General features: G+C 40.8%; 2 protein-coding genes across 3 annotated transcripts; one reads left to right on the top strand and one right to left on the bottom strand.

Moving 5' to 3' along the window:
* Positions 1–301: 301 nt before the first annotated feature.
* On the bottom strand, positions 302–9,814 carry LOC137183261 (uncharacterized protein C3orf20-like). Of its 2 annotated transcripts, XM_067590179.1 has the most exons (18): positions 9,262–9,814; positions 9,088–9,182; positions 8,523–9,001; positions 7,475–7,531; positions 7,298–7,397; positions 6,198–6,404; positions 5,920–6,069; positions 5,689–5,809; positions 4,966–5,091; positions 4,768–4,887; positions 4,361–4,532; positions 3,856–4,075; positions 2,913–2,993; positions 2,438–2,798; positions 1,956–2,072; positions 1,271–1,413; positions 947–1,063; positions 302–802 (listed from the first exon to the last, which is right to left on the bottom strand). In XM_067590179.1, exons 1-18 carry the CDS (start codon positions 9,319–9,321, stop codon positions 697–699), a joined length of 2,832 nt encoding a protein of 943 aa, XP_067446280.1. In that variant the 5' UTR covers positions 9,322–9,814; the 3' UTR covers positions 302–696. The 2 variants fall into 2 exon arrangements, 1 of the variants encoding a protein (XP_067446280.1); XR_010928435.1 differs by lacking the exons at positions 302–802; positions 947–1,063 and having other exon boundaries at positions 1,324–1,413; positions 2,436–2,798.
* A 131-nt stretch (positions 9,815–9,945) lies between these two features.
* On the top strand, positions 9,946–17,771 carry LOC137183264 (methionine aminopeptidase 2-like). The gene is made up of 11 exons (XM_067590181.1): positions 9,946–10,263; positions 11,035–11,148; positions 11,348–11,410; positions 12,131–12,233; positions 12,530–12,691; positions 12,953–13,134; positions 13,604–13,698; positions 15,381–15,477; positions 15,569–15,672; positions 16,822–16,937; positions 17,148–17,771. Exons 1-11 carry the CDS (start codon positions 10,089–10,091, stop codon positions 17,398–17,400), a joined length of 1,464 nt encoding a protein of 487 aa, XP_067446282.1. The 5' UTR covers positions 9,946–10,088; the 3' UTR covers positions 17,401–17,771.
* The last annotated feature ends 308 nt before the right edge of the window (positions 17,772–18,079 follow it).

The raw sequence follows: 18,079 nt of genomic DNA on the forward strand, positions 1-18,079 counted from the left end.
CACACACTATCTTTCCACATACATCATCATTTCTAATATTATCAGCTTATTACTAAGAACCAGAAACATGAGTGGGAGCCAGCTGATGTTTTGTAAGCTATATTTGAGGTATCAGTGAGGAAGTAAAACTCAAAATACATCATCTGTGGAGCTTTCATCATTCTGTAACTTTGTCACCAGGTCAGTCGTTTTTTTGTTTTTTTTTTTACAGGAAACAACCCTTGCTGACAGGAAGGAAGACAGATTAATCAGATCAACAGGCAAGGCTGTGAGTACATTACATAAAAAAGAAGACAACATATTGGATAGTTTAGTGTTTTTATTAAATCTGCTTATATTTACTGTAAAATATTGCAATTAATACAGATATTTCCCAGGGTTTCTCTTATTCATGTAAGAGTCCATTGTCCAGAGAACACCGAAACATCAGCAGTCACTGATTATCTTTGATGATGGATCTTTTGACCTGATGCCCAGAGTGCTTCCTACTGCCAGAAGTTAAAAAGCATTTTCCATCTCAGTTATTGGACTAATAACTGGTGCCAACCTGCAGCGTAAGCAAACAAGGTGTCTGCAATTTTATTGCACATTAACCTGAGTATTAACCCACATTTGATGCACTTTGGAGACTTTGGTTTTTTTTTTTAATGAACACAAGTGGACTGATGCAGATAAAATCCAGTCACGACAACATATTCAGTGCATGATAACAGGAACATGAGGAAATACAGGTGTCTTTTTCGGTTTGACACAAAAGTCCCTCTGTCGTTGGTGTGATACCTCAGGCACTTGATTGTTTCTTCTGTTCATAAAAAAGACATCACACAGGTAATTCAGTCAGATATCTTAAAAACAGGAAGTCAAAGGTGTTAAAGATGGTAAAAGGTGTTTTTCACTTCCAATATTCACCCAAAGCAAGAAATTCGCAGGTATTTAATTCACCTACATATCATTGGCCTTTTCCATTTCCACTGAAGCAGTCAATGTTGTGTCATCACCTCCGGTTAGTGTTGCATCCTGTGAGTTGTGTGAATCTGTGGCTGAAGGTTTATTCACTGTATCACTGCAAGTAAAGGACAGAAAAATATGAGTCAAAGGGTTCAACTTAATTAAATATTTTTTAGTAAAACAATTAACCTGTGCTTTATTTGTAGTTACAAGTTCCACGATGACCCTTGACAACAGTTTAAACTTTATTCTGTATCAATTCACACAATTCACGTGGTTACTATTGTAAATCAGATTCACACTGGTTATGGTGCAGTAGTACCTGAACTTGTAGTCTGAAGGGAGGCTCAGACCTAATCTGTAGTCTCCCCTGGTTCTGGAGATTTGCTTTTGAAGGTCCCTGACTGAGCAGCTCTGACTACTGAATATGTAGCCAACAAACAGCAACTTCCCTCTGATGTACATCTGTCACATTAACAAGGAGAATTTATATTATATGTGTGGAAAATTGAGGAACCACATTCACATACTGATTGATTTCATAACAGAGGAACCTACAGTATGTGTACACAGTGTCCTGTCAACGGTAATGGCTGCTCTCTGATCTCTGAGTAACACCTTTGGGCCTTCAAGTGCAAACACAGTTTCATGTCACTGTGATTCTAGTAATTTTAGTTTGATTTATGGACTGCAGGAGGGATTTTCATCTTACTGCAAAAATCAGTGGAGCAGCTGTCATGACTTTGGGCAGCGCTTAAAATTAAAGCTCCCTTTTGTAATTAAGAAGTGTCATCCCTCACTGCCTGTCAGCCTACAGTACCTTTATAATAAATGTCTGGGTTTCTTGGAAAGGACAGCACCTTACTATAGTCCTCCTCAGCCCATCCCCCAACTGCTATCACCTCCCGTGCTTCAGGCAAGCACTGCTGCCACCCAGTGGGATCCATGAAAACATGCAGCGGGCAGAGGATGCAGCCTTTGGCCAAAACTGCAGTGGGTTTACTGACCAGGATCATCCCAGGAGCAGCATTGTGCCGATGCTGCAGCAGGAGGTTCTCGACTCCACAGCTGCTCTTCCCTGTTGACATCTCATATCTCACCAGGCGAAATGAGTCCATCTGGCACTGGATTTGAAAAAAAAAAAAACAGAAACCAGAAATTACCAGAAATGCAAACAATATCCTGCTGACTGTAGGGTGTCTTTCACTGGCTCTTTGTTTTGTAGCCTTTGCAAAGCTTTGTTGTCCTTGCAAAATGTGCATCAGTTTCCAGAAAATTCCTGCACATTTAGTCCACTTCATTATTAATCCGGATGTTATTTTTAACTGCATTGATACAAAGAACAAGTGATGCACACACAGACTGGGTAACCATACATATGATTACATGTGTTACAGTGTGTGAACAAAATAGCAGAAAATTTCTTCTTTTAGCATTTGTGTTTTTGTTATTTTGTCTACTATGCCTGTATGTAAGACAGCATTTACACCTGAGTGCAGGGCATGGTTCTGTGCTTGTTCCTCCTCCTGTAAAGTTGCTCCAGTGCATCTTGGTCAGGCGCTGAGTGTGTGTTGATAGGCTGGCGTGGTGGAGTCACACACACCACCAGGATCTGTTGACTGTGTGGAGGCTGGCCCATAACAAAGGCATCGTACTCCAGGTCTGTCACCACTGGCATCACTGTAGTGCTGCAGCAGCACCGCCTCCGCCCCCCCTCCCCCAGTATGGCAGCTCTCAGCAGAGGAGGGCACACTGTGAGGGGGATGGAGGGGGTGAACGACGACTGAGCTGGACAGCAGGTGACAACGGATAGTCCAGACAACTCTGGATTGTTTGGAATAATCACTGACCTGGGAGGATGAGGTGGATTATGAAGCTGTCACTGTAAATAGGGCTTTTATGAACTGCAGTAAACAACATTTGAATGAGTTATGGCGCCTCTCAGTGATACAAGTGGATCTTACTCCAGTTTGATGTTGCCATGAATTTGAAGTGGTCCAATCTGTGTGACACGGGACTCTTCCTTTGTTTGCTTTTTAGGTGTCCTGGCAACAAAAAGGTAAACAGTGAAATTACCCCTAATTAGGGTTTATATAATACAGCATACAGCTGTACAAAACTCAATAAAAAGCACAAGCACATGAAACTGATCAAGAAACTGCCTTTTTTTGACAAAATCACTGGTTTCTGTTTAAGGGTAGATAAATACACAAATACACTAGATCCTACAATTCCCATAATGCCACTCTTTTGTTTAACCCTTTCTGCCTGGTAAATGCCCACGTCTTTCAAACTCCATGCCCAAAGTTTATAATGCTTCTGTTACAAGTTTAAAGTCCCCAATCCCTGGCAAAGTACCACTTTAAAGGAATAGTTCAACATTTTGGGAAAAGTACTTATTAGGTTGCTTGTCGAAAGTTAGAAAATTGATACCACTGTCATATCTCTCATGTCTGATAAATATGAGCCTGGAGCCAGGAGACGGTTAGCAGGGGGAAACAGTTTGGCTCTATCCAAAGGTAACAAATCCAGCAGCAGGATTATGTGCTGAACTATTTCTTTCACAAAGCCCCATAAAACTTTTAGAGTTGCTGGTAGGCAGATTTTTTTAACCACTGGACAGAGCCAGGCTGGTTGTTTCCCCCCATATTTCCAGTCTTTAAGCTACACTAATCGTCTACTGGCTCCAGTTTCATATCTGACAGACAGATATGAGATACAGTATCAATTCATCTAGAGAGTCTTAGAAAGAAAGAAATCAAGCATATTTCCCAAAATGTGAAACTATTCCTCTAACAGTTAAATAGATTTTGTCTTTTTAAACAGTGTTTTAACTGTAAAGGTCTCACATGATGACACAGGACTTTCCACAAACATCCTGGTCCTACAGTATTTATCAGTGTGCACCTTGGCAGCTTGACTGAGGAGTCCAGTGGTATCTCTGCTGGTGCTGACAGGTGTCTGTGCAGCTCCTGTAACTCATTCCTGCTCTCCTCTGGCTGGACTGGCTCAGCATCTGCACGCTCAGGTGGGTTCAGAGAGGGCAGAGCAGCTGACTGTACCTCCCTCCTCAGCCTGGTCCTCAGTGGGGCATCTGGCATCCGCTTCGTGTTAGGACACTTGATACCTGAAGGAGAAAAAAAGGTCAATCAGAAATGCACACAGACACTGAGTGACACGAGTGACCGTGAACAAGATCCTGATAGAACTATTCAATAATGTTGAGTTTGCAAGATGAGGTGATACTGTAACTTTTTGCTTCATTCAACTACTTGAAACAACCTTAGCAGGTCAGATTGGCTCAGTGTTATTTTTATTTGCACTACAAATTTCATCATGAAGTATATCAGTTTGATCACATATTTCAGTAAAGCTCAAAAGGCTGCATTCACAAATCAGAGCTGGTACGTACCAACAGCCACACGATAATAGTCCAACCAGTCATCCAGGATGTTTCTTGCCCTCTGCTGAAGTCTTTTCAGCTCCCTGCCAGCATGCCCTCCTCTTCTCCACTGTGCTGACGGCCCTTCCAGCCCCTCCAGCTCTCTGTCCATCTGGAGGACCTCCCAGGAGCACACAGACACCTGCCACACATCATTATACGCATGGTAGCTTATATGATATAGCACAGCATAAGACATTTATCAAGCTGCTCTATGAAAAGTGACTCAACGAAGGCGTCTGCAGAACTTTTAGAGGCTCCAGATGTTTTTCCTGTTTCACATCAAAACACCTGATTATCAAAAGAACTGTATGGTGTCATTTAAGTCCTTATCTTTAATTCACTCAAACATTATATTGTCATAGAAAGTCTCTTACAGGTGTTAGTGTCAGGTTCTTCCTGCTTTCTATGACCACAACAGGGGATTTCACCTTCCTTGCCTGCAGAAGGTCTTGAGCAGTATCAGAGGTGAACCTCCCATCTGTCTGCAAACAAGTCTGCCAAAGCAGAGTAGAATTGTTTATCATAAATCTTTTAGCTTGTTTTTGTCATGTACTAGATAGTCTTATTCTCACCGTTTCCTTTGATGGATTCATGTTAGACAGAGCGGAGAGAGGGAGTTGAACACTTTCATTGTCACACCTAAAGCTGAGCATGGCAGAAGTGCCACTGAGCAACTGCACAGTGATCAGATCTGACAGCTGTAGGAGAGAGAAAAACAAATTTACATGTTACTATAAAATGGCAACAATCTTGAAAAAACAGTTTTCAGTATCGTGAGCACTCATAAGCTGTGCTGAATTCATCCATGGCCATCTGATCTGTATGTAGTGAACCCACTCGAAAACAAAGCCAGCAGCCGTGATGAAAGTTGAACCTCTCGGTCCTGTCAGAGACTTTTAGTGTTCATCCATCAGAAGGTCATGCGTCATACCCAACGTCTCCTGCTTTGTTTCCTCTAAATGTGACATTTTCGATACGTACATCTTACAAACATCTCACATGACAGGTGAACCTCGGATCTTTAGTCCTACTGACTAGGCTTGTCACTGAATATCTTTCTTGTCTGGAGATTACCTCTGGCCTCTTTTCTATGCAACATGTTGCTGAGCTGATGCACAGCAGTTTAGACACTGACACACTGTCGTTGCACGAAAACAAGTGAAGAGAATTTCTTTTGTGTCTTAACTTTGACTTAATTTATTTATAACACAAAGAAAGCGGACATAATTTCCAGCTGTGTATATATTAAAAATGTAGTATTCTCGAATGTTAAAGCAGTGTGGCTGCTCTCTCACGTGTATAACAATCTTCTCTCTCAGTGCACGGTCTGCCTGCCAGCTCCACTCCTTAGTTATGCTCCCATAATGGTCACAAATGAATCCACCATCCTGGTCCCACAATGCTGTAATGGCAGAGCTGCAGGAACAGACAAGGAAGGATTATATTGTAAAGCTGTCATACATAAACGATTAGAGACAGAATGTTTAATTTATACAGAAGATCTCACATATCAGCTATGAATTCACCTCAGAGGGTGCGTTACAGCCCCGTGCCCAAACGCTGTGATAGTAGCCAGAATAACGGGACATTCACTGTTACTGAACACATTGGTGTATAAGCCTCCGCAGGGTAGACCTGAGTGGCTCTGGCACACTGCCATATAACCAGATGGGTAGCTGAGAGAGCAGGCTCAAGGGTCAAAAAGTCAGCTGGAATGACACATTTCCCATATGCCCCACACTACATTTGCTTCTTGGACAACCACAAGTAGAAGTTATGAATAAACATGATAAGAGAAGGATACTATATGAATGAAGAACCGTCATTGATTCTGTAGTGTAGTTTCTTGCATGCTGGATCCTGCTGCTTCAGCTCTGGTATCTGGGGCATCCCGTTAACTAGAGTGGCAGGTTTACTCCTCGTTCTCTTGTCTTTCAGTTTTGCCTTTGCGTCACCATAGTGACGGAGTATGAGTGGTTTGTTCAGGTCCTGTTCAGCTGTTTCCAGTTTTCTGTGTGAAGATTAAGTAATTTTTTATTCTTAAATAACTGATTTCCCATGCAACTGAATTAGCATCAGTTAGCATTTTTGAGAGGTTACATTGCAAAATGAGACTTGCAAATGTAAAATTCAGTAATGATTTCTTGTGTACTGACTGAGAGCCATCACTCACCAAAACTGAGAGATAAACTTAAATTAGGCATTACATTTAAAACAAGTTTACAGCCACATTAGTGACTGAGGCTATACTTTCAGCATGCTAACATGCACAGGATGACATTGATAACGTGCTGATGTTTAGCAGGTATGATGTTTACCATGTTTATCATCTTAGTTTAGTGTGTTAGCATGATAACATTTGCCAATTAGCTAAAAACAAATTACCGTTAAGGTTGATGGGTCTTGCAGTATTTGGTATTTGGTCAGAAAGTTGATGTGATGATGAGGTTTTTTGTCCTGAGGGGGACATGAATATCTGTACCAAATTTCAAGGCAATTCATCTGACAGTTGTTGAGACATTTAACTTAAAATCACAAACGTCAACCTCATGGTGGCGTTGGAGGATCATCAAAGTCATTAGGATTCATCATCTGGAAACATGATTACACAAATGTTGTCCCAATCCATCTAGTAAATGTAGAGATATGTCACTGGATTAGTGAAAACTTGGACCTGCTGTTGGAACTAAAGAAAAGGTCAGGGCATCACCAAAGTCAGTAGGATGCTCTGGGGACCATGAATGTCTGTCCTAAATTTCATGGCAATCCATCAATTAGTTATTGAGATATTTCAATCTGGACTAAAGTTATGGACCAACTGTCTGATTATATTACATTTTGGAATGTAACCTCTCATTTGGCACACTGTTATAATAAATGCAGCAGCACAGGTCAACAACGTACACTGGATTTCTTGCCGCCTGCAGTCGCTCGACCACCCACTGACACAAATTCATCCTCTGAGGTGCGTCACATGAGGGCTGCTTTGGCTGAATGATCCAACCTGGACACAAATCACATTCAGTGAAGAACAGCAGTGAGTAGCTATCATTAAGACAATACTTTAGCTCCATGCCATACCTGGATCTTTACAGCTGCTGGATGAGATGGAGAAACTGATGGTTGTGGAAGTGTGAGCTGTTAGGAAGTGAGGAGAAATATGGAACTTTTAGTCAACATATCACTCACTACCAGTTCAACTTAATAATGTAACTCAATAGCTCTGTAACCGATTAACAGGCTGAGTACATCTGTGCCCATGCAGCTACCAGCTACCATTTCCTATCCCGTAAACCAATCCTCTCACTTCCACTAGCTGCTCTCAAGTTCAAGTCTTAAAAGGTCCCAAAAAATTACTTTTCATTGTCATTTTCTTCCTTAACTGAGTCATACAGAGACGCATTTTCATTTAAAATGGTGGACTGTAAAATTCAGTCATACTCACTGCTAATTTTCTATCTAGCCAACAGTTTATTAAAATGTACAACTTGTCTGATTATTGCAGTGGAAGAAAAACCCAGTATTGATGACTTATTAACATTCATACCATGACCTTTTATTAATGCCTTACAAATCTGCAATTATACATTCATATCATTTTCTCATCACCTAGCCTGCAGTTGTTGATAACTTTTTAATTCATTGACTTTAGTTCTGATACTCTGCAGCCCTTTTCCAGAAGATAAGCTCTCAAACTGTCCTTGAGTGGGATCTTCCTGATGAATTAAAAGAGCTAGAAGACAAATTATACTAGAGGAGGACATACACCAACCAAAATCAATTTTTCACAACCTGGCAAAATTTGCCCTTATCGGTGGCTTATTTTTTATGTTTAAAGAATTAATATATTATTTATTAACCATTAATGAAACCATTGGCGGCAATTTATACACTTTATAAGGTATGTTTTTTTGAGATTATTGAGACCAATATTGAGACCATTTTCCATAAGAAAAAAACAAAAAGAAATGATGAAGTTATGCATAATAAAAATATTCTACACATACACATTCTAGTATCTCATAAATTTGATTTACCAATGATTCATTTCTAGCATGTTTCATCTTGTTTTTTTTTGTTTTCCTGGCAGAAATGGGCTTCCATACCTGTGACCCAAGGATTCATTTACCTCTATTGTAGTTTGATTTGCGCTTTTTCATGCGTGTTTTTCTCTCAGGGGGACCAACATGTCCTCCAACAAATGCGTTTCTTTCTCCAGTCTCCTTCTTGTCATTGGCGGACACCTGACGGGGAGTTTCGTCCAACTTCAGGGATCCTCTGGACTTTCGTCGTTTGTCAGTCCTTTCCGGACTTTTCAAGTGCACCGCCCCTGCAGTCAGATCCTGCCAGGAGTAATTCAGAATATTTACAATCCCGTGTGGAAGACACTCCTCCTCGGTCCACTTATGTTGGGAAAGTATGCGAGCCAACTCATTTAATAACTGAGGGGCTGCTCGCTTGTATGCGTCCATCGGATCGTGGTCCCTCATGTTCAGTGCACCACTGACAGCAGAAGAGGTATCAGGTTTACCATCCCCACATGTTTCACCTGGCAGCCCCTGTGTAAGCTCATCACTTTTACCTTCTTTGTTGTCATTCTCTGGATTACTAAATTAGAAAAAAAACAATAGAAAGATGAATTGACAGATGGATCAGAGACAAAAGTGTAAAAGAATGTGTTGCAGGTGAATTACCTTTGTATTGTTTGTTCCAACTGCGCTTCCTCATTTGCAACATTAAAATGCAAAATGTTGCTCCTTGTCCCTTTAATTCGGTTTCGTCTTGTTGGCTGGGGAGAGGTAAATTAAATGGTTAATGTATTGCAGGTGCTTTTAACCCACAGTCAGCAAAATGAATCATTAGCCCACCTGGTCAAAGAAATACAAAGGACCGGTGCTGCATTCTGTCGGCGCACCAAATGAAGTCATTGTTTCCCCCCCAAAAAAAATTCACAGGAATTTGTTAAAGGTTCCCCACTTTCAAAAAAAAAACACAGCAGGCTATACGTCCTTGCAGCAAAATAATAGCAACACAACCCAACTGAAGTGCCTTAAAATCATCCACCTTTCACTAGTGTAAATGTACCTCTGTCCACTCAGTGTGCTGGCTTGTTGCTTGGATACACTGTCTGTTCTACGCCCGCTCCATATACTCGCGTTACGCACCATTAATGATCGACTCCGGGCATCAAATTCAAAGCCTGTCAGTGACAATACAAACAACAAAACATCACTCACAATTACAGATAAGGTGTCTAACGTTTGCCAATGTGGACATACAGAAGTGACACTCAAGTGGCTACTGAGGAGCTGCAGTCACAGGTGCGCACAGCCAGGTAACATTTGATTCAGCGATTGAATGGTCAGAGAAAGTGATGCTTCTGGCATGCAGTGCAACATTTACTACAGTAGCAGGACACGATGGTCACATAAGCAAGCATTTAACCTCCATACAGAATACACAGGGATAGTGTTGCTGTCCTATTACAGTTTGTCCCAATATGCAATTTCCCCACAGAAAAAAAAACGATGATAAATGAAAGTTTTTGTTTCTGCTCGGAGGCTGTGAACAGGGGAGGATCGTCTTCCTCTATTCGGGTCAAGTTGTTGCACAGAGATAGTCTAATAGCTCATTATTGGCTCAGCTGCCCCCAGCACACTTTTCTGCTTTGACCGCTGGAGGCTCCCAGCAGCTTATGCGTCACTTCATCTCTCAGTCGCTGATCATGGCGGAGCTACAGCTACAGCATGAAGTGGAGCCTCAACTTCTCAATGGGGACGACTTGAACGAGGAAAGAGAAGATGCAGACACCTCAGAATCATTAAAGAAAAGGAGAAGAAAGAAGAAGAGGAATAAGGCATCCGCACCAGGTAAGAGGCATCACTTTGCAGTTAGAAATCGTTGCGCTAAATTGTCTCTTCTAGTGCCGCTCGATATGGAGCAAGAGCATCAAATATGCGGGACAGGAGACTTGCCAACCTGTCAGAGGGTATTCCTGTCCAGCTGTCCCAACTCTGAGCGGCTCCTGCTGGAGCTGAGGGCGCTCATCTGGAAACGGGACATTCTCTGAATATCAGAATCTAACATCAAAACTGATTGAAAGCTGACATTTGAAAATATGCGTGGAATAAAATTTGATTTTACTCCAGATTAAATATGTTCTATCCTATAAATCCCTCTAAGCTGCATGAAATTATGCAATAGAAGTATCCACAGTTTTAGTGCAATAAGATGACAACCACTCTTATGCAAAAAACCCATGCTGATAATTGCAGCCTTACTGCCTCATGTTGTGAAAATATAAAATCCCAAAATGCCCCAGTTGTTGAACCTTGCCTAAGTCAAGTGGTCCACACAGCACTGTCTTTGAAGGGCTAAATGTCATAATGCTGCAAGGTACATATGCCCTTGAGGATATTGACTCCCAAGGTATAGAAAGAAATTATGCACAGTCCCTGCCAAGTTCAGAACATAGTGGATGCACTTTCTTGAAACGACTCTGAACCACAAATAATTTACTCACTCTGTGTGTGTATGTGTGTGTGTCTCTGTGTGTCCATGCATGTGCATGCACGCCACTGACTGGTGTACACGTGCGTGTTCACCTGCACATGCATGCACGAGGGTGTGTGACTTTGCAGCAGGGACAAATGAGGCTGAGGGGGATGGAGATGCCGGAGGTGTTGGTGATGTGACAAAACAGTTGGAGCAGCAAACACTGGAGGACAAGGAGAGGGAGGAGGATGGAGAAGAAGGTAACTCCTCACTACCATCATCATCATCATCATCTGCAGTGGTGATTGTGCTGAACTTTCAGTGCACACAGTGAAATCCAGCTGGTCATATCTGCAATGTGATATCTGATTTTCAGTAGCACAATGGGAGTTGTGCCCAAGCCCCTGTCAATATTTCTCACTTTACAAACTGTATTGAAACTAATGATGCTTTCAACAGATGGAGAAGAGGGAGAGAACTCAGCTGGAAAGAAGAAGAAGAAGAAGAAAAAGAAGAAAGGATGTAAGCAGTTTTTCTCAGCATAGCAAAAGGCCTTTCTACAGATGCTGTTTTGTCAAAGGCTCTTAAAATTAAATTTACATTTGGTCGATTCAGAATTTAAATTGAAACTGCAGTTCACATCACAGCGTTTCAATAACTCTGTAAGAACCTTGTTACAGCGAAATATTTTCCTTGTCTACATCCTGAATTGACTGCCCCAGAATGAGTTGAAATCATTAGATAAATACAACAAGTGCACAAAAACAATGTGACTTGGTTAATTGGTGTCAAGAGATTTACACACAGTGCAGAGCTGACACGGGAGGTGTAGGACAAAATGTGACTTTACATGTCGAGCAGACGGGACAAAATTAATGACAGCACTTTCTACATAAAGATGCTACACAAATCCAGTGAAAGCCGATTAATGTCAGTGTTACAGCAGCAAGAGGTGTCATTGACCTGAAAGTAAGTGACACTAAAAAATCCTACATATATATCAATATAACCCACTATTTGATAGTGTTTTCATATTGACACAGATCTTTCTTGCAATATAATTCAACATGTTTTCTTTTACTCAAAGGTGGCTTAATTGGTCTGTAAACCAGGGACTGTACAATTATTCTATAGCTAAGATAAAGTATCAATGTCATAACATGTAGGTAAGGATAACTTGTGTTTTCTTTGCTCTCTCCTGCTGCTTTCCTCTGCTTCTCCTTCTCTCTATCTGGGCCATAGTGAAGGGACAGACTGACCCTCCCTCAGTCCCTATTTGTGAGCTGTATCCCAACGGAGACTTTCCAAAGGGAGAGGAGTGTGAATATCCCCCATCAAAAGACGGGTGTGTGACCTCCACATCGTCCCTCACACTCAGCAGTAGTCTTCCACTGTGTGACATGCCTAGTTTTTATTTAGGTCTCTCTGCTTTGTACTTATTTATATATTAATGTTTCAGGAGTAGATGGATTAATTGTGTCAGATTTCACCTCAGTTTATGTATCAACACCGCCTGCACTTGTGCAGAGTTTCTGCAAGAGCGTGGCTGGATAACATACCTTCTCTGCAAATATTTTTATAATGAAAAAATAATGAGTGCCTCTTCTCAGTGGTATGCCTACCTGGTCTACCTCCCACCAGGCGCAGCGCAGCGTGGCGGACCACCAGCGAGGAGAAGCGGGCGTTGGACATGGCCAACGAGGAGATGTGGAGCGATTTCAGGCAGGCGGCTGAGGCGCACCGGCAGGTCCGCTCCTACGTCAGGAGCTGGATCAAACCAGGGATGACTATGATTGACATTTGGTGAGACATACACAGATGGATTGTTTTTGAGCCCCTTTTTTATGGGACTTTAATCATGCCCTCTCATACTCAGTCTGGAGACTTATATTAATATGGTTTCAGCACATCTTTGTCCTAGTATCCAAGAAACTTTCAAAATGATCAGGGAAAGCAGGAGAATCGCTTTGGGGTTTCACCCTTTTCTGGATGCTTTGTCTGCCCTGACAACAGCCTCATTGTTCCTGTCATCCATTGTCCCTTTGTGCTTTCTGTTTCTGACAGTGAGAAGCTGGAAGACTGCTCCAGGAGGCTCATCAAAGAAAACGGGCTAAAAGCAGGCCTGGCCTTCCCCACCGGCTGCTCCATCAACCACTGCGCTGCTCACTACACCCCAAACGCAGGAGACCCCACCGTGCTGCGCTATGACGACGTCTGCAAAATTGACTTTGGAACACACATCAACGGTGAGAGCACACTAATAACTTTTTAAGTACTTTTGGATTTGTGTTGTGCTGTTTCTCACTTGGCATTTATTATGACACAGTAAAATGATTATTAGATTATAATTCTCAATGCCTGATAAATAAACTGTTCTCATAAATTGATAAACTTCCTCTTTTTTGGAATGAATGTATGCTGAATAGGGCTGAAAAATGATCATCTAATGTGGTGGGATTTGCTGAAATTTACATGATAAAGTACTGAATCATTTGCTCTAAAACTTGGGGTCTTGTAGCCTTTTTGATTTTTGTATTAATGCACAAAATTAGATGTCTCAATTCCATAAGACAAGGCATAAAGTGTCACCAATGTCTTTCTCCTTGATCAAGTAGAATAAAATACATTTTTAAGGCAATGGAGGCCGACTTTAGACAGTTTTCTTCATCACCTTGTAACACCTGTTATGAATAACTAAGATGTTTGGTCTTCCAGGTCGGATAATCGACTGTGCCTTCACCGTCACTTTCAATCCAAAGTATGACAGGCTGCTGGAGGCTGTGAGAGATGCAACTAACACTGGCATCAAGGTAACACTGCTCTTCTACCAATGTTTTGTATTTGGTAGTACTTTAAATTAAGATACACAAATCCAGAGTAGCTACCAAGGAACGAGAATGATCATATTCAGAGCACATTTACAATGATATTTATATTTATATCTATAACCTCTAAAATCATATTATGGTGACTAAAAAGTTTTTGAGCTCTCTCTGGCTTGTGTCATTCAATAACTAATGAAAGATTCCCAGACAAAACTTAGTATTACGTGTCACTTATGTAGGATGATATTTTTTTCTTCACTTTATGTGACACGAAAATGAAAGTAATGATAACATGATGTACTTCTTTACATGAGGAGACACACATATAGTAACTAATATTGCACATGCATCTTATTGTATGTACAATATTATCAATGAGTATGCTCCTCAATACTTGCGTTCACATATAACAATGGTACAAACTCAGTGTAACTATAATATCAGGGCCAGTATGTGTTCATATTAAGTGCCTTGTGTAAAAAATGGAGCCAGAAACTCATTTTTTACACTGCTGCCATGTTGTGGAGCAGCCTTCTGTCACACATCCAGTTGTTAGGAAACGAAACGGGCTTATAGAAGTAAAGTTAGGACTTATTTATGAAATTTATTTATAGAATAGGGTCACAGACATGTAATGAAATTTGCAATGACATTTTTACTTCAGCCATTAAAGTTGTCCTTGTTGTACTTAGGTGTTTTGATGTACAGTACCAGTCAGTTTGGACAAACTTTATCATTCTCGTTTTACTGGAACTGTATGTTTTTATTATTTTTTATTTAAATTGTAGTGATGTGTTTTTGGATTTAAATGTATTTTTTAATTTTATGTGTGATTTTTTTCTGTGTTTTTTGTCTTATAACATCTTGGGTGTAATGTCTAAGTGTTTTAAATTGATCATTTTATCCCATGAATTTAGTTTTATGTCTGTAATCCATAAATAAATCATATCATAACAATATGTGCATAATGAGGAAGTAATGATTAAGATAAGATATGCTTTATTGAAGTGTCTCATCAGTAAAAGGAAGTACAGGGACAGATGCATAGATAGTTTATATGCTTTACATATCAGTGGATCCCCAAGTACTGATAAGTGACCTTAAAAAACAAAAATAATATACATACTAATACACATTATGAGCATCTACTGTTTACAATATGGAGCATGAAAAACAAATATAATAGTAATATAGTACTATATATAGTACAGCATATGTACATAGTAACTATGAAGTGAAACCAATAATGACAAATATTGTGAGGAGATACAGGAAATGCAATAAATAATGAAAAAACTAAAATTGCACTTGATTATTTATTGGTTTTGTGCCTCTTAGCAGCTGATTCTGAGTTCAGGAATGATTCATTAAGGTGGTCGGTATACAGATTTACGTATAGGAACTAACCATTAAATATCTTACCTTATCAACCTGTCAAATAACCTGTCAACATCTATTATATAGGCATTGATTTATTGCTATTCAGGAACTATTTATCAGCAGTTGTCTCCTGATTTATACCTTGTTCATTCCTCGGTAACTACTCTGGAGTTTGTGCATCTTACTGTGACGTGTTTCTTCACTGCTGCACAAAACGGGAGTGCCAAATATTTCTTACTATCCAGGATGTCTGTGTGCTAGGAATGCAAACACGTCTTCTGTCCCAGTTTGCAGGAATTGATGTGCGCCTGTGTGATGTTGGCGAGACCATTCAGGAGGTCATGGAGTCCTATGAAGTGGAGATAGATGGGAAAACATATCAAGGTAATATGAGGTAGTTTATCACCTCCTCTTCATGCGCAGGCTCTGTAATGCCTCCTTTTTATTAAAGCTCCATGTGCTGTTCTCTTTATAGTGAAGCCAATCAGGAATCTCAATGGCCACTCTATTGGACAATACAGGATACACTCAGGAAAGACAGTTCCTATTGTAAAAGGCGGAGAGGCCACGAGGATGGAGGTTTGTACAGCAGTGTACACAGCTTACCTGATTCAAATTGTTATTTCAAATGAACCAAATATTACTAGATTCTGGAGCAGAAGACAACACTGCAGCTCTTTTTACTGGAGCGTCTGAAATAAAAACCGTTCTTAGCTGCTTGACCTTGCGTATAAATAAACCCTTTTTAATTCTTAAGTGTAATTGGAAGAACATGAGGCTGGTTAGGGTTACGACGGGGTGTGGAGAAGTGTTCCAATTCACTGCTCTAACAGCTTCTTAGTCACCCTCGTCAGCACTTTAATTACAACTTTAATGGAATTACCAGCCGCATCGAGTAGCAACACGTGTTAAAACTCCAGCCCCTCGTTTCACTGTAAGAGCAATGAATTGTGGGCATCCACAGTTCATTAACAGGCTGGTGCTTCACCAAGGAGGAACATGGTTTTGCACTATCTTCCATTTCCTGAAACCACACTGAGGTCCATGCTTGCCTCACACCCGCACAGCTGCAGTACATGACTGGATTTGGACAGAACTGAGCATTTTAATTGGCAAGTTGCTGCGTCAAGCTTTTTACCTGATGGCTTCAGATGGGGAGTGTGGAGGGGTTGGGGATCTGCTGCTGATGTGGCAGCTTTGCGTGTTGTATTTTTAGCTGAAGTGTGTTGGTGTAACAGGGCCATTACCCTCTTTGTGATCAGAGAGTGCACGGGTGGAGTGGCAGCTGGGCGTGCCACGGGGCCGCTAGCACTTTGACTGATTATCGGTGCAGTGAGAGAGGGTGTCGCAGTGTTATCAGCTAATACCACAGGGACTCCGACAACAGTCACGCACTGATAGAGACACAAAATGCCAATGAAATTCAGCCAATCAACCTGCACGAGGCACAGCTCCAGAGACGACACCACTGTCTTTAATAGACCACTTATGCATATGTCAGCCGCTGACATCTTGAGGTTTTTGTTAAATTTACGGTCTGTTTCCCTGAAGTGATTTTGTCCTTTTCCGTAACATCACACCCACTCAGCCCTTCTCACATTTCCATAAATGTGCATAGATACAGTGAGATAAATTTAGACTTTTTCTAATCTATAAAAGACTTTCAGGGTAATTTTTTCCCAGCAAACAAATAAATTGAAATCTGTCTTTTCTTCCACTGCTTCTCAGGAAGGTGAAGCTTATGCCATTGAGACATTTGGCAGCACAGGAAGAGGTGCAGTGCACGATGACATGGAGTGCTCACATTACATGAAAAACTTCAATGTTGGACACGTGCCAATAAGGTCTGCTCTTCTGTTATCATCTTATCCCTGTGTTCAAAATACAAAATACTGATTCCAAAAATCTATTTATAGGTTGTTCTGCTCCTTATTGTCTGTCTTCCAATCCGTCATCCTAACCAAAGCATCTGCATATTAGTTTACATCCATAGATTCATATTCAGTTTGTCAAATTTGTCTCACTTTTGACTGTATGTTGTTACTATGCCGCAGACTTCCAAGGGCTAAACATCTGCTCAATGTGATCAATGAAAACTTTGGCACCTTGGCATTCTGCCGCCGCTGGCTGGACCGCTTGGGTGAGAGCAAGTACCTGATGGCATTGAAGAATCTGTGTGACCTTGGCATCATGGACCCGTACCCACCTCTCTGCGACATCAAGGGCAGCTACACCGCCCAGTACGAGCACACCATCCTACTCAGGCCCACCTACAAGGAAGTAGTGAGCCGTGGAGACGACTACTAAGCATGCGTGAAAACTCAAGTCGAACCAGCAGGAGCATGACAGCTCAGAGACAACAAACCTCTTAAGACTGATAGCAATTATGCAATATTTCTCCAACCTAAATTTCCACTGCTTGAGTACCTTTAGGTAATCGTTTTAGCAAGAGCAAGAGACTTGTGTCATGGCAGTAGCTTACTAGTTATTTATTTTCCAAAGGGTCAAGCCAATAGATAAAGGGCATATCTTTAAGAAATGTAGTGTTGTCATTTTAGTTATATTTTGATGTGCTGCTTTTAGAAAATATGCAAAGGAAATATATGCAAAAGAATATGCAAAAAAGGTTTTGGCGAACACCTCGCCTAAAAATGCTATGCTTTGTTGCCTTGTTAAGACCTTGTGAGGAAAAACAACTGCTATGAAATATTTATATTTCTATATTTCTTTGCTCTATTTTGATTTTAGGCAGTTTTATAATAAATAAATTGTTATAAATCTCGCATTGATGGCTGTGTCCATATTTATACAGGTCTAACAGTTCAGCATACTCTAATGTAAAAGTGTATTTCTCTGTTTTCACCAAAGGAGGGCGACACTAAAACATGGGTCAAACATCTATCAGCCAGCTCTACTAGTGAAGACAGTGAGACAGGCTATTCATAGCCTTGTGTTTCAGCATAATGTGACCATGGAATGAAATAAG

Source organism: Thunnus thynnus, chromosome 5, assembly GCF_963924715.1.
Source record: "Thunnus thynnus chromosome 5, fThuThy2.1, whole genome shotgun sequence".
NCBI classification, from domain to species: domain Eukaryota; kingdom Metazoa; phylum Chordata; class Actinopteri; order Scombriformes; family Scombridae; genus Thunnus; species Thunnus thynnus.

What these genes read in the sequence shown, in the direction of transcription:
- LOC137183261 (XM_067590179.1), bottom strand. Translation starts at nt 9,321, where the DNA reads ATGACTTCATTTGGTGCGCCGACAGAATGCAGCACCGGTCCTTTGTAT. An exon ending in TTGGAACAAACAATACAAAG is followed by an intron (nt 9,002 to 9,087) that starts GTAATTCACCTG and finishes TTTCTAATTTAG; the next exon opens with TAATCCAGAGAATGACAACA. An exon ending in CTGCTCCTGGGATGATCCTG is followed by an intron (nt 1,414 to 1,955) that starts GTCAGTAAACCC and finishes TTAATGTGACAG; the next exon opens with ATGTACATCAGAGGGAAGTT.
- LOC137183264 (XM_067590181.1), top strand. Translation starts at nt 10,089, where the DNA reads ATGCGTCACTTCATCTCTCAGTCGCTGATCATGGCGGAGCTACAGCTA. An exon ending in GGAGGAGGATGGAGAAGAAG is followed by an intron (nt 11,149 to 11,347) that starts GTAACTCCTCAC and finishes TGCTTTCAACAG; the next exon opens with ATGGAGAAGAGGGAGAGAAC. An exon ending in CTTTGGAACACACATCAACG is followed by an intron (nt 13,135 to 13,603) that starts GTGAGAGCACAC and finishes TTGGTCTTCCAG; the next exon opens with GTCGGATAATCGACTGTGCC.